Source organism: Emiliania huxleyi (assembly GCF_000372725.1).
Source record: "Emiliania huxleyi CCMP1516 unplaced genomic scaffold EMIHUscaffold_24, whole genome shotgun sequence".
Taxonomy (NCBI): Eukaryota; Haptophyta; order Isochrysidales; family Noelaerhabdaceae; genus Emiliania; species Emiliania huxleyi.
In genome coordinates this window covers 585,741-600,564 of record NW_005200250.1, presented here as the reverse complement: position 1 = coordinate 600,564, position 14,824 = coordinate 585,741, and the positions used below count along the sequence as shown (strand labels likewise).

The following is a 14,824-nucleotide window of genomic DNA, read 5'->3' as shown; positions in this document are numbered from 1 at the left end:
CTAGCGCATCACACACCTCTCCTTAAAATCCCTGTGTGGTGGCGGCGTGCCGTCCTCCCATCCCTCCCTTGGCTTGTCTGTTTTCTTTCTTTCTTTGTGTTAGTGCCAGTGCGCGCCAGTCCCGTGCCCAGTGTTGTGCGAGGGAGTTTTGTTGTAAAATTCTTTCTTTCTGGGGACCCTGTCCTCCTCCCCCATCCCTCGTTTGGTTTTTGTCGCCTTTCTTTCTTTCTTTTTCGTGCAGGTGGGCACCTTGTCCTTCTCCCACCCCTGGTTGGCGTGCGGCTCCGGCTCAGGTCGTGGGGCATAGCTCGGGTGTAAACGGGGTCTGGGCAGCGGCCCGCCGCAGGCGCCGCCGGAGGCTGGCCCGCCGCAGGCGCCGATTTTTTTTGGCGATTTTTGCTCAAAATTGAGATATTTCTCATCAAATTCTCATCAAAATCGAGCTCGCTACGAGCTCTCTAACTGCACAGCACTCCTCGTTGAGCCTAGCGGCGCCCGTATCGCCCACGCCAACATTCTTCTTCTTCTTCTTGCCCTTCTTGCCCTTGGGCCCTTGCTGCACTTAGCCGCTCAACCTCCGCCAGCAGCAGCTCCTTGACATGCCGCGCCGCCTCCATCTGCTTTGCTTCCCACGCTGCCGCTTCCTCTAAAGCAGCGCCGCCACTAAGCGGCGCAACCAAGTTCTCGCATTGTTTGCATGAGCACGTGTCCTGCTTGGCGCGGCGCACAATCCGCGCGCGGCGAGTGAGGTGCGTGAGAGCAGAAGACTGACAGCAGGAGCTGCAGCAGCTGCAGGAGCTGCGCGGGTCGGATGGGCGGTGACGCCGTCGAGCGACGGCGCAAAGGTCAATCGCTGCTGCTGCGCCAACGAGAGCGGCGACACGAGGCTGCTGGCAGCTGGCAGAGCGAATCGCGATTCCGGCGGCCGCCGTCAGCCCGCCGACACCGACGGCCTGGCTGAGGTCAAACTCCTCCACACGTCGGACCAGCCATGCGTCGGCCACGGCGACGAGACGTCTGTATGCAGACAGCCCGACACCGGGCGCGCTCTCGTGGCCCGTGGCGCGAAACCCAGGTGAATAGGGCGGGCTGCGGCGGGCGCATAACTATTCACAGCTTATGAAAACCGGAAACACTAGAGTCTGCAGAAGAGTTCGAGTGGTCTTCGTGCTCAGAAGGATTAAGAGAGCTCTATTCACACCCTTTGTGCGTTGAAGACCACAGGCAATGCCCGTTTACACCCAACCGACGAGTCGCTGGGCTCTGACCTGAGCCGGAGCCTGCCCTTCTTTATTTCTTTATTTGTTTTATTATTACACCTTTACACGAGCCTCCTTTGCGCTTTGATCTCTGTTTTCTTTCTTTATTACATACACGAGGCAAGGGAGAAGGGACTGGCGCGCACTGGCACTAACACAGGTACACCACGGGAGCCGCTAAAAGAAAACGGGCTTCGTGGGCTTCCCACTCCTTTCGAGCCAGGGGATCAGGAGAGCGATGAGTTGTCAGAGGATGAAACGGCAGGAGAAAGAACGACGAGAGTGGAAAGACTGTGTGGCATGAAGGTCGCTGCGAGAACCGAGAATTGAATTGGCGAGAGACTGCGAAGAGAGATAGCAGATAGGTCGCATAGGTGAAGAGGCAGACGCCCAAAGGGTGGGCGACGGCTAGCACCAAACACTCCTTCTCCTTAAAATCCCTGTGTGTGGTGGCGGCGTGGGGTGCCCTCCTCCCATCCCTCCCTTCGCTTCGGTACTTGTGGAGCACTTGGAGTGCGGTCGGCAGCCTCACATCCAGGGCCCCGGGCGGACTAAGAAAGAGGCGCGCCCACGGGCCGCGGATCGCGGATGCTCGCTCGGGATCGGGCTACGAGCGAGACGGCCGTTCCGGGCATTTGAACGCGCGACCTTCCGGGCACCGGGGGCAAAGACATGGGCTCTCTATGGCTCAGACTGGAGACTCCTCTTGGTCCCTTCTGATGCCCTAGGCCACACCTCTGGACCTGCGACCTGGGGGCCTTCCTGGGGTTCTAGAGGGGCCTGGCAGGGTCTGCCCTCCGAAAGTGGCGGCATGAGCCCCATCATGACATGATGTCATCACGAGGAACCTTACCCGTTACCGGTGTGCTTATAGATTGGGCTGGGCCAGCCGTTTGAGTTCGCTCGCGACGCTCCTCCTCCTGGAATGTGGAAAAAGCTACATGATTGTAAGGCAGGGCCCCCCAGGGGTAAAAAGAAGTTCGGTTTATTTTTTCTGTCTTTGGTGGGCGGGGCCGATTCCGGCGAGGTTGGAGCTCCTGCTGAGGATGTCGTTACGGAAGGCCCGCTCCATCGCGCTCACGGGCCCCGCCCAGCGCGTCGTCTCGTTAAAGTGCACAAAGATGCTCCGCTCGCGCGACTTTGCGCGTCGGTGGCGGAGCGACAACAATCGGCTGCGATTGGAGGGGAAGGGCGCGAGTTGGTTCCAAAAGGAGGGCGCCTCCTGCCATCGCTTCCAGCCCACGTCGACAATCGCCGCATCGGCGGCGTCCACGCACGGCCCGCCGACGCGCGCGGCGAAGGGGCAGCCGGGGACCTGCCGCATGGCGAAGCCGCGCGTCTCGAGGTCGTCGAGCATCTCGACGGTGTGCGAGTTCTGGCGCACCCCGGCGCGCGTGTACATGCGGTTGATCTCGAGCTGCACCGCGCGCACGCGTCCCGAGTCGAGCGTGCGCTTCGCGGTGCGCATCACCTGCGGCTCATAGCCCTCGACATCCACCTTAAGCATATATACCGGGCGCGGCGCGCGGCCGCGACCGCCGTCGTGCGACGCGTCGGCCGCCGCCAGCACGTCATCGATGCGCAGCGAGGGCGCCGTCACCGCGTACGCGCCACCCGGCTCGGCGTCGTTGGGATTGCGCTTGAGCACGCCATAGCGGCCGGACATGCCCGTCATGCCGAGCGTCTTCAGCGTGCCATTCGGCTCCTCGTCCGTTGTCATCGCGACCGGTACGCTGATATTGTAGACGCCCTGCGTGTCGTAGACAACCGCGCGGTGGATCTGGACGCGCCCTGCCAGCTTCGGGTTGAGACTCAACGCCTTCCGCATGATCGCAACGTGCGCGGGCACCGGCTCAAAGGTGATCACCTCACAGCCGATGGTCGCCGACAGCAGCGCGTACCAGCCGTAGTTTCCGCCGACGTCGATCGCGAGCCCGTTCTCCTGCCGGCAACACTGCCACGTCAGCTCGTGCCACACTCGTGTCAGCGCGGGCTCGACGATGCCGCGGTGCTTCTGCATCCGGTGCATGTCGGCGTCGAGCGGATCATATACAAAGGAGAAGTTGAGCGGCCGCGGCACGGTGGCGGTGCGAAGGCGCGCGGCCTGCGCCGTCGCGTTTTCATTCAGCGCGACCAGACACACTAGGGGGTTGTATCAGAGGGGGGGGGTCTGAGGCAAGGGGGCCCAGATCTGCTCGTCTCAGAGGGTACCCTCTGTGCCAAGAGAGGCCATCCACGAGCGGCTCAGAGGGTGCCTGGGCCGACCCTCTGAAGGCCTGTGCCGCCAAGCCAGCCTCTCTCGGCGCAGCCTCTGAGGCTACGGGGACCCTCTGAGACGCCAAGGCAAGCCCCGCGAGGCCGCTCCTCAGAGGGAGTTTTCAGCGGTATTTCAAGTCTGTCGTGATCCCCCACCAAGCAGAGAGAACCCCCCCCAGCCAAGCAGAGAGAACCCCCCCCCCAGCAGGCCCAGCTTCCATTGGTTTCGGATACCTCAAGTTCGAGTTCACTAGGACGCCGCGGCGCCTCATGGCCAAGCTGGAGCAGGGGGCGGATGTGGAGATCACTACCTCCTCCTCGGGCGGCCGCTCCAAGCACATCCTCACTCAAGTTGACGGGTCGGCGGCGCCGCTGCGCGCTGGCCGCGCGAAGCTGTCGCGCAGGGGTCGGCGCGGGCGCTGTGGGCGAGCCTGCAGCAGCAGCAAGCGTAGAGTAGCGCCTTAGTCATGCTCGCTGCTTCCGCCCCCTCCCCGCCCTCCCTGGTCAGCGCCGTTCGTGGAGGGCTAGGCGCTCCGGCCTCCGCCCGGGGCTCTCGCGACTCGCCTCTGTCTGCCGAGAGGGAGGGGGCTACCCTCTGAGGTCAACGCCCTCTGTGCCGCGCCAAGACAGACCCTCGGCCGGGGACCCTCTGAGGCCAAAATCAGCCAAGAGAGGCCACAGAGGCGGCACAGAGTCAGAGTCAAACCCTCTGTGCCGCCAAGGCAGGGGTCCGACCCGTCCTCAGAGGGGGGTCTGAGGCCTCAGAGAGTGTATAACCCCCTAGTCCAGACACATAAATATTGTGTTTTTTTTTCGAGGAGAGACGCTGTTCACATAAACGCACAACCCGGGTCCCCGAGACGCTCTTCACGTAAACGCACAAACCCCGGGTACCACAACCCGAAATCGCAAAGACACAGGGGGAGGGAAGGCGAGGGAAAACCTCTCCTAAGCTCTTCACACAAAAACACAACCCCGGACGCTAGACGCATAAGCATAGACAAAAACAAGCCGAGCTCAGGCTCGCCGCGGCGTCGGAGGACGCCACCGTCGCCTAGACTCCCTTGCGTCACTACGTGCAACCCCCCCGTGTTTCCCGTTTGTGCCGCGTCCCGTGCCCCCGAGTTCATTAAAAAAAACAAGCGATCATCTGGCCCGCTGGGTGTGCTTCTTTGCCCCCTGGTCCCCTGGATGTGAGGCTGATGACTGCACTCCAAGTGCTCCAAGTGCAAGCATAGACACATATAAAGCACAACCCGGGTGGCACAGTGACAGTCAGACGCTCATCACAGATGCGAGACACGTGTTCGAAGAAGTAGAAAACGCGGCGAACTGGGCCTGATGCCTGGCGTTCCAAGCCAGCCCCATGCCGAGGGCAGCGTCTCCATCCACGGCTCCTGAAATAGTTTGACTGCGGCTGCGATTTTATTTGATGACAAGCATCGTCTGAGGAAGCTCTGATCGGTACTCACCGGGACGCTGGTTGGTTGGTGAGGTGACGGTGGGTGGGAGGGCACCCCCCGCACAGACAGCCCCCCCGATCACAGATCACAACCAAGCAGGGCGGAGGACGGACGAACTACAGCATGGGCTGCAGCGCCTCCTCGCACTTCCGATGCCCCGTCGCGTTTCCGTGCCGCACACGGAGATCCGACCGAATGCCTCAGGGCTTTGGGCGTCGTCCACCTGCCCCAGCCATCGCGTTGCAGTGATGATTGTCGGTGAGCTCGACGCTCCTGCTTTTCACTCGTTCATTGTGAGCTCGCACTGGCTGTCGCACGAACGTCACGTCGTCCGGCCGCTGACGAACAATGCGACCGCTGCCGTGGACACGTTCATCTGTGCCAACAGCAAGGTGGAGCAGCTGCCTGCCAACATTCTCAATCGACTTCAGGTGCGCGTGGCGACGAGCATCTCGAAAGCCAGATCGCTCACCCACCGCCAGACGCTGTGCTTCGAAGCCGCGCAAGAGTGGCAGCAGCAGCAGCAGCAGCAGCACGACGGAGCGCTAATTCAGTGCACATTTTCACATTACCTGTGGACGCGCTTCGACCACGAGTGGTTTGCAGACGCGCCGCCGCCATCCGCGCTACCCACCGATGCGCTGGCTCTGCGAGCGCGCCTGGTCATTGGCGACGTCGCGGTGAGCACTGACATGATGAGCTGGTTACGGTGTGGCATGTACACGGGCACTGGCGGCCGGCTGTGCGGCTCCGCTGCCACTACGGTGGCAAAGGCGCGTGAGGATGGGCACAACCAGACTTCTAACAAGGAGTGCGTCATCCTCGACGACCAGGTTGGCATCGTGCCGGCGAACCTCGCGCATGCCTTTTTCGCCTCACACGCCTTCGGACAGGACGCCTTCGGACAGGACGGCGTGCTGCCCAAGACCAACCGCAGCCCGGCAGTGACGGTGCACGTACCCGTGCCGCCCGGTGAGACTAACCTGTCGTCACGCGCAGCAGAGTCAGAGGTGACTGAACACACTTGGAACGTTTGTCCTGGGACGTGCTGGCAGTGGCAAATCAACAGCGGCGAGGGCCGCATCAGCCATCGAATCGCACACAAGCGCCTCCCTGTGCGGCTCACGCCAATGCGGGTGCGACTGCCCAAAATCAATCGGCACGGCAAGATTGCTTTTCACGTGGCTCAAGGAGCTGCGCCCTGGGTGAGATGCCCCTCGTAGTGTCGCGACTTCGACGGTGGGTACACAGCGGGGTCCTTGAGATGCGCGTGAACTCAAGCGTGTTGCAAGAGGCTAATATATCTGACCACGCGCTTTAGTCGGAGCTGATCGGATGCGTACATGCTGTATCTGCAATCACTTTACGGCTTCTGAGCTGGAACTCCGAGAAGTCACTCCGTGTCTTGTGCTCTGCCGGCACGCGCTGCATTTGAGGCGCTGCTGCAGGAGCATGCTGCACGCTGCAGCGACGCTTGGACGAGTCCAAAAGTCCATTCGCGTGACCGGGCAATCAACAGTGTTTCCCCTGCAGAGTGGCACGGCTTGGAATTATCTCGCTAGCCTCGCGCCGGGAAATTGAATGTCGCCTGGGGTCCTCGTGCTTTTCTTTCTCTCCTGCCCGATCGCTCTTCCTGGGTGCGAGACATGCAGAAGAGAAGAGAATTTGTGAATTTCTTGTTGGTTTTCAAAAAATCTGTTTAAATCTCTCTCTGCCAGTACTCAAAACACTCACACGTCATTTGGGGCCTGGAGCCCTGTTCACGCGCGCGCGAGACGTGCAGACAGGGTTGCCAGGTGAGAGCGAATGGCGCGGTTTACGCCTCGCACAACAGAGAGAGAGATGCGCTCTGCATGGTGGGACATAAAAATCTCTCTCTCCAGTACTCTGCAAGGATACCCATCTCACAGTAGAGAGGTGTCCGTTTTATTTATTGGTTATGCAAGGACGAAGCATGGAGGCTGCGCGCTGCTAGCGCGTCGGCGGGGGTGGCGCTGCCATATGCAAGCGCACTTGAGGCCGTCTGACGGTCCTGGTCGCTTCAGCAACGCCACTACACCCCACGAGTGTCGCTCGTCTGGAAAGCGAGGGCCTCGTCTCCAGCCCGGCTGCGGCCGGGCACCTGGCGTCCACCACGGGCGTGCACAGAGGGTGCAGCGGTGGAAGATCCCAACTCATGTCATCTACTCGCAGAACGCACGTGGGCTCAAGACCGACAGCGCTCTCACCGAGGCTATCGACGCTCTCCGACACCGCTCAGGCTTCTCTGCCGGGCTGCAGGAGACGTGGAGAACGGGCCTGGAGGAGATTGAGGAGGACGGCTTCGTCTTCCTCGGCGCTGCACCCGCTGTACAGAACGGACGCGGCTCAAAAGGAGTCGGCATCCTGCTCTCGCCACTGGCTGTCGCTGCGTGGCGAGCAGCTGGAGCCGTTGTGCACAACGACGTAGGCCCGCGGGTTATCGCAGTGCGTATGGAGGTTGAAGATTCGGCTGGCAGGAAGCAGGGACTGTTTCAAGTGGCGTCGTATGCGCCTATCTCGACAGCCCCGGACACCGAAAAGGACGAATATGAGACCGCTCTCGCCTGTGTGCTCTCGCGACGGCAGTCCGGCGACATTGTGATTGTTTGTGCTGACACTAACGCGAGCATCGGACGCGGCTGCCTTGGCGGCCAAAATGTCAACTACGGTGCGGTCGGTTCCGTTCGGCCGGGGCGTCCTGGGCGGGCAAACGCCCGCCCCGGCGGCCGACTCTGGGATTGTAGGTCGAGTCTTGGTGGTACGGAGACGGTCACGAGACGGGACGGACGGGACCTCCGGACTCTAGGACGACGCCACGGGACTCTAGGAGAGAGAGTGTGAAGGGAGTCTGGCGGGGCTTTGGCCCGACGTCCCCCCCCTCGACGAGTCGACGTACGGCTCTAGTCGAGCAACCGTAACTCGCTTCGTTAATCTCTCCGGACCTTCGATGTGAGTCAGGTCGGAGTCCATCGGCGGAGTCGTCGACATTGTGGTCGACGGCGTGTGCGAACCGATAGCGCAGTGGCGTGTGTTGGCGAGCGAGCCGAAGGCGCGGGAGAGAGAGAAAGTCGAGAAAAACTCTCTCGGCGGAGTGGTCGACATCGTAGTCGACGGCGTGCGAACCAATTGCGTAGCAATCGTGTGGATCACCGGTATTACATACGCCCTGGCGAGCTGGTGCATCCACTTGGTTGCTGTGAAGAATTGAGTCCGGTCGTTGTCGCGGTTGTGAAAAAAAAATCGTCGTGTTGACGCAAAAAAAATATGTTGATGCCGTGCCAGTGGCCGGGGCATCATCTGACGAATCGGTAGCGTAGCGGCGTATACCGGAATTGTGGCCAGATAGGTCAAAGCGGTCGATACGAAGCGAACCAATTGTATAGCGGCGTGTGTCGGCGAGAACCTGTCCGGGACCAAAATCCCCCCCTTCAATGTAGTCGCGAAGCTCTGGAGGAGATTGACTGGTCGCAGCTGCGGGTGGCGGCTGGCTGACTGGTCGCCTTCTGGACTCTCGATGCAAGTTACATTGGAGCCCACCTGCGGAGCGTTGGAAGGGGCCGAGGTGTCTGACCGGGGTAGGTCGGTGGCGTAGCTTCGGCATCCGGTGCGGCTGTTTGGTAGGCTGACGTTGCCCTCGGTGGCGGAACGGAACAAGGGGCGTGACATGGGTGGCCATACGTGGGCCGTAACTGGAGGTGGAGCACGGCGAAGTGATGCACGGCTGATTGAAGCGGGGCCGAGCATCGAGTGCGGTTGGATTATGGCGAGAGAATGGATAGACTTCTCTGAGGGCAATTTGTTGGGCCTCGGCGTGTGTAATGTAGCACCATTCGGGGCTGGTCCCAGCGCACTCCTCCATGGTGCACTCGCCACGGATGAAGCGCTCGACAAAGCGTGAATCGTCAGCTTTGCCGCTGCGGTCGCGGGGTTCTTTGAGTCCAGCGGTGAACCAGGATGCGCCGCCTGGTTGTTCGTCCTGTCGCATGGCTTGCGCGTGGCCGGATGGATCGCAGCGTGGTCCGGCGGAGTCGAGTGCAGCCAAGATGCGGAGCCCGGGTTGGGGGTGCCCAAATTTGACGATGGCACCGGAGGCAGGTGTGAAGCCTCTGTCGAGGGCGGAGTTGACAGGGAAGACACTGTCGGAACAATGCCCGAGCCTCCCGGGAGTACTCGAGACATCGTCGACAGAGGGGTCGAGGGTAGAGCCGGCACGATGTCCCATGGCTTCGTGGTGCTCAGCGACGCCGGTGTTTTGGCTTCCGGTAGCGGGAAGTGGTACACTCCTGTCACCGTCGGCAACGGCGGCAGGCACGCAGGTGCGTCGCATGGGGCGGAGGTCGTCGCCCGGTTCGAAGGTGCTTGAGTTGAGTCGCTCGACAGCGTGAGCGACGGCGATGACCCGCGCGTCGGCGACGCTGTTGCGTGCAGCGCGCTCGGCCTTTCCTTGGATGGGAAGGGGCTTGGCGGGTTGGCGGGGTGCGGGAGGCGGTGCTGTCTCGTTGACCTCGTCGTCGGGTTTGGCAAGCTCGGTCCATGGGCCGCTAACGGCTGAAGCGTGCGATCCTGGCGCGACGTGCTTTGGCTCTCTCCAGTTGTGGCGTGGGAGGAGGCGTGCGCGCTCGGTGAAGTTCTCTGAGTTTGCATGGTGCTTGCTGGAGATGGCGTAGGCGACAATGGCGTTGAGTCGCGAAGGCCGGGTGGAGCGCTCCTTGGAACGCCAGGCGCCCTCGGTGTGCCTCCCGGAGGTGCGCTTGGCGTGGTCGATGTGGTGTGGGCACTCAAGGCCGTCGAGCTGAGCGGCGGCGAGAAGGCCGACAGCAGCAGAGCCATCGGCGGAGCGGCCGACGGCGCTGGAGCCATCGGCGAGGCCGTCGAGTCGAGCGACGGCGAAGCGGCCGACAGCAGCAGAGCCATCGGCGGAGCGGCCGACGGCGCTGGAGCCATCGGCGAGGCCGTCGAGTCGAGCGACGGCGAAGCGGCCGACAGCAGCAGAGCCATCGGCGGCCGGTCGTGGACCGCTTCAAATATCTTGGGAGCTACCTCAACCGCGACTGCAGCGACGGGCTCGACGTCGACAGCCGGATCGAGTCGGCAGGCCGAGCTTTTGGCGCTCTTCGGAAGTGCCTTTTCAGCTCGAGGGACGTCTCGTTTGCCGCCAAGCGCGCGGTCTACACCTCGCTCATCCTCTCCATCCTGCTCTACGGGTGCGAGTGCTGGGCGCTCACCGAGCGCCTCCTCCACCGTCTCCGCGTCTTCCACGCACAGTGCGTGCGTGCGATGTGTCGTGTCACTCGCAAGCACGTGTGGGAGCACCACATCACGACTGGCGAACTCTGCGCCAGGCTAGGTCTCGACTTCATCGACTACTACATCGACCGACGCCGGCTGGGCTGGCTCGGGCATGTCAGCAGGATGGATTTCAATCGCCTACCTCGTCGCATGCTCTCATCGTGGGTGCCTCACGGCCGGCCGATCGGGTGCCCCAACATGACGTTTGGGCGCAGCATCCGCACCGCGCTCGACAAGTTCCACATCGACCGCTCGAGGTGGCCCGAGCTCGCCGCCGATCGCTCGGCCTGGCGCCAGGCGCTGGAGAACAGGCGCCCGCCCGACGCCTTCTTTGCCATGCCAGCGAGGGCTAGGCCGCCCTCCCCGCGCATTGCGCGCGCTAAACCAGTGCGCTCATGCTTGGCGAGAACCAATGCAGCGATGGACAGCTCGCTACAGGCGCTCGCGGGGTCGTGAGTGGGGGTCCCCACCGCTGCCCCTCTGACTAAACTTTTGTCTGTGGTGATGCCTTTCCCTGAGAACGCACACAACGCCTCGTGTGTAATGCCCTGTGTTTCCGCGAGTGCGTGTGCCCCGTCGTCCATGCTAGGACGTGTGTAACACTGACTGACTGACTGCAAGGACGAAGCACACACCATCTGGAGGCACACCATCATCAAGCTGCTGCTGTGGTTCGGCCCCGCCCGGCATCGCCTCCCCTGGCTTAGCCGTATAGACTAAGAGATATTGTGCACATGCGACATCGTCAGTCTCTACAACACACAACGATACTTTCCTCCAGAGCCTCCCGTCCCGGTCCGCCACGGCCACCCTTGGCCTCCGGCCGGAGCGCGGAGAGCCCCCGGCCGCGGCGCGGTGCGGCGCGCCACAAAGGAGAGAATGCCCACCCAAAGCTATCATCTGCGTCGCCGGCACGAGATGGTCACGCTACCCAACGCGGCCAAAGGATATCCACCTCGAGAACCTCGCGAGAGAGATGGTCACGCAGGGTTCACGGTGCACGTGAGCGACTTTCATGTCCAAGTAAAAGGTTGCTCAGCGGCGCCGGGCCATGCTTGAGGCCGCGAACGACGCGCTCGTGGTTTCGCTGAACGACAAGATCAATGCGGAGAAGCAGAAGGCGCGCGACAACCTCCGCAAGCTGATGGAGGCAAAAAAGGAGGCCAAGGAGGCCGTCAGCGCGCGCGACGCGCTCGCGGCGCGGCTCGACGAGGCACTCGCGGCCAGAGACGCCGCGCCCGTCGCGGACGCCGACGTGACGAGGCGGCTCCTCGAGCGCGAGCTGGAGGTTGAGTCGCTCTCGCTCAGCCTCGCGGCGCTCTCGGCGGAGCGTGGCGTCGAGGAGCAGCTCGCCTCGTACGAGGCGCACATCGCCCTGCTGATGGCGCAGAACGACGCGCTCCGAGACCGGGCGGGCTTGTCGGCCGACGACCTCGTCCCCGTCGTCATCGCCGCGCGCCACCAGAGCGGCGGCGGCGGCGACGCGGCCGGAGCCGTCGACCCAGAGGCACTCGCCGCGGCGGTGCAGTCGGCGAGGGACGAGGCAGCCGCGGAGGCGGCTGCGGCGGGCGCTGCCGCGCTGGCGGCGGCGGTGGAGGAGGCGAGGGCGGCGGGCGAGGCGGCCGTCGCAGCGGCGGTGGAGCAGGCGAGGGCGGCGGGCGAGGCGACCGTCGCCGCGGCGGTCGAGCAGGCGAGGGCCGAGGCGGCGGCAGAGGCGGCGGCAGAGGCGGCGGCAGAGGCGGCGGCCGGCGCCGGCGCTCTGGGCGCCGAGGCGGAGGCGGAGCTGGCGCGGCTTCGGGAGGAGGGTGAGGAGGCGCGGAGGCGCGCGGCCGAGGAGGTGCAGGCGGCCAGACTCGAGGCCGAGGCGGCGGCCGAGGCGGCGATGGAGCTGGAGGCGGCGGCCGAGGCGGCGCGGCTCTCTGCCGAGGAGGAGCTGGCTGCGGCGGTCGAGGCGGCTCGAGTCCAGGCGTGCGGCGGGGCGGGCGGGCGAGGCGCCGCGCCCCTCGGGTGGGTGAGGACTTCTGAGGTGCGACGCGTAGGCGGAGCGGGAGGCGACCGACCGCGTCGAGGCGCGCGCAGCGGGGGAGATGGCGGAGGCGCTTCGTGCGGCGGCGGCTCGCGCGGCGGCGGCGACAGAGGCCGCCGTCGCGGCGGCGGCGGAGGAGGCTGCGGCGGAGGCGCTCCTCCAGCGGGAAGAGGAGCAGGCCGCGGCTGTGGCGGCGGCGCAGTCGGAGAGCCAGCTCGAGGCCGCTTCGGCCGCCCTGCTCAGCGGCGAGCTCGAGCTGCTCAAGGGGCGGCTACAGGCGCTCGCCGGCGACAAGGCGACTGCGGAGGAGCTAGTTGCAGCATGATGATGCGACGACGACGAGAATGAGACTAGTACCAAACTAGTACTGGTACTAACGAGAACAGTGACGGCACCAGGCGACTGCGGAGGAGCGGGCGGAGGCGAGCCAGGCGAGGCTGCTGGAGCAGGCGGAGGAGCTGGAGGCGCTGCGTGCGCAGCTGCAAGCCGAGGCGGCGAGGGGCGCAAGCCAGGAGGAGGAGGTCGCCAGGGCGGCGGAGGGTGAGCGGCGGGCGGCCGAGCTCCAGGCGCAGCTCGATCATCTGTCGGGCGAGCTGTCTGGCAAGGAGGCGGCGCTGGATGGCCTGCGGGCAGAGGTGGAGAAGGAGAGGGAGCAGTCGGAGGCCGGCGACGCCGGTCAGAGGGTCGCCGAGCAGAGGGTCGCCGAGCTGGAGAGCCAGCTGGAGAAGCTCTCGGGGCAGCTCTCGAGCGCAGAGGCTGAAGTTGAGACGGCGCGGGCGGCGGCTGCGGCAGAGGCGGAGGCGGCTGCTGAGACGCGCACGGCGGCGGCTGCGGCGGCGGCGGCGGCGGCTGCGGCTGCGGCAGAGGCGGAGGCAGCTGCTGAAGCGCGAGCGGCGGCGGCGGTGGAGGCGGCGGTGATTGCGGCGTCGCAGGAGGCTGCAGCCGCAGCACAGGCCGAGGCAGCAGGACGTGAGGGTGGCCAGGCGGCGGCGGTGGCGGAGGCGGTGGCGGCGGCGGTGGCGGCGGCGCGGGCGGAGGCTGCGGCGGCGGCGGCTGCGGCTGCGGCAGAGGCGGAGGCGGCTGCTGAAGCGCGAGCGGCGGCGGCGGTGGAGGCGGCGGTGATTGCGGCGTCGCAGGAGGCTGCAGCCGCAGCACAGGCCGAGGCAGCAGGACGTGAGGGTGGCCAGGCGGCGGCGGTGGCGGAGGCGGTGGCGGCGGCGGTGGCGGCGGCGCGGGCGGAGGCTGCGGCGGCGGCGGCTGCGACTGCGGCAGAGGCGGAGGCGGCTGCTGAAGCGCGAGCGGCGGCGGCGGTGGAGGCGGCGGTGGAAGAAGCTGTGGCGGTGGCGACGAGAGAGGCGGCGGCGGCAGGCAGGGCCGAGGCGGAGGCGGAGGCGCGGGCGCTTGCAGCGGCTGCCGCGGAGGTGGCGGCGGCAGAGCGCTCCTCGGCGGTGGAGGCCGCCGTAGCGGCAGTCAAGGCAGAGGCGCGTGCCGAGGCGTCGGCGGAGGCGGAGGCGGCCGTGAATCAGCTCCGCGAGGAGCAGTCGGAGGCGGTCGAGGCAGCCCTCGCGGAGCAGAGCCAAATCGCGGAGAGGGAGGCCAAAGCCGCGCTCGAAGCGGCGGCGAGTGAGCGAGCGGCGGCCGTCGCCGCCGCCGTCGCGGATGTGCAGCGCGAGGCGGCGGCCGCGCGTGAAGCTGCTGTGGCAGAGGCGACGGCCGCCGCCGCTTCCACGGCGAGGGCGGAGGCGAGGGCGGAGGCCGACAAGGCGGCGGCAGAGCGCGAGGTGGCGTTCTCGGCCGAGCAGGACGAGGCTTGTCTCTCCCTCTGCCGCCCTAGCAGCCCTCCCCGCCCCACTCCTGCTGGCGGGAAGCTTGCTCACCATTCCTCTCCTTGCCCTGCAGCTCCTCGAGGCGAACGGCAAGCTGGAGGAGCAGGCACGCAGCTCGCCCGCCGAGTGCCAGTAGCCAGAGTGCTCCGATTCCCTGAGCAAGAGAGCGGTCAGGCCGTTGGTAGAGAGATTCACAGCATCGGCGCAACGGGCGCACATCTTTGTTAGGTGCGCGAGCTGCAGGCTGGGGCGGCGGCCGGTGGCGAGGAGGCCATTCGCGCCGCTGTCCTCGCTGCTGAGCAGGAGGCTGCGTCTGCAGCAGAGGCGGCAATCGCGCAGGCCAAGGCGGAGGCGGTTGCGGCAATGGCGGAGCGCGAGGCCGCCTTCTCGGCGGAGCAGGACGAGATGTTTTCGACCATCGCGAAGCTCGAGGAGGAGAATGAGGCGCTCAAGGCTGCAGCCTCATGAGCGCAGCAATTTCGATGCTGCTCGCCCTGGGAGCGGCTGCTCCGCGGCTCTGCAGGGCGACAGGGAGAGAAGAGGAAGAGCCGGCCCGTGCTCGATCCGTGCCACCTTGCTTTCCGTCGGGTCAGGCGACGTGCGCAGGTCGGCGTTGAGGGCGGGCGCTCCGTTGGCGGGGACGTGCGCCTTGCGCGTGTCTCGCTAGTTCTCGCGCGCGCTTGG

The 14,824-nt window shown here is 65.1% G+C and overlaps 2 protein-coding genes across 2 annotated transcripts; one reads left to right on the top strand and one right to left on the bottom strand.

The window, feature by feature from the left end:
* Positions 1-2,244: 2,244 nt before the first annotated feature.
* EMIHUDRAFT_100548 (hypothetical protein) lies at positions 2,245-3,288 on the bottom strand (the record flags this gene model as incomplete). The annotated part of the gene is made up of 1 exon (XM_005778871.1): positions 2,245-3,288. One exon carries the CDS (start codon positions 3,286-3,288, stop codon positions 2,245-2,247), a length of 1,044 nt encoding a protein of 347 aa, XP_005778928.1.
* Positions 3,289-11,339: 8,051 nt separating this feature from the next.
* EMIHUDRAFT_100546 (hypothetical protein) lies at positions 11,340-14,608 on the top strand (the record flags this gene model as incomplete). Its single annotated transcript, XM_005778870.1, has 4 exons — positions 11,340-12,299; positions 12,340-12,627; positions 12,713-14,095; positions 14,369-14,608. 4 exons carry the CDS (start codon positions 11,340-11,342, stop codon positions 14,606-14,608), a joined length of 2,871 nt encoding a protein of 956 aa, XP_005778927.1.
* Positions 14,609-14,824: the final 216 nt, after the last annotated feature.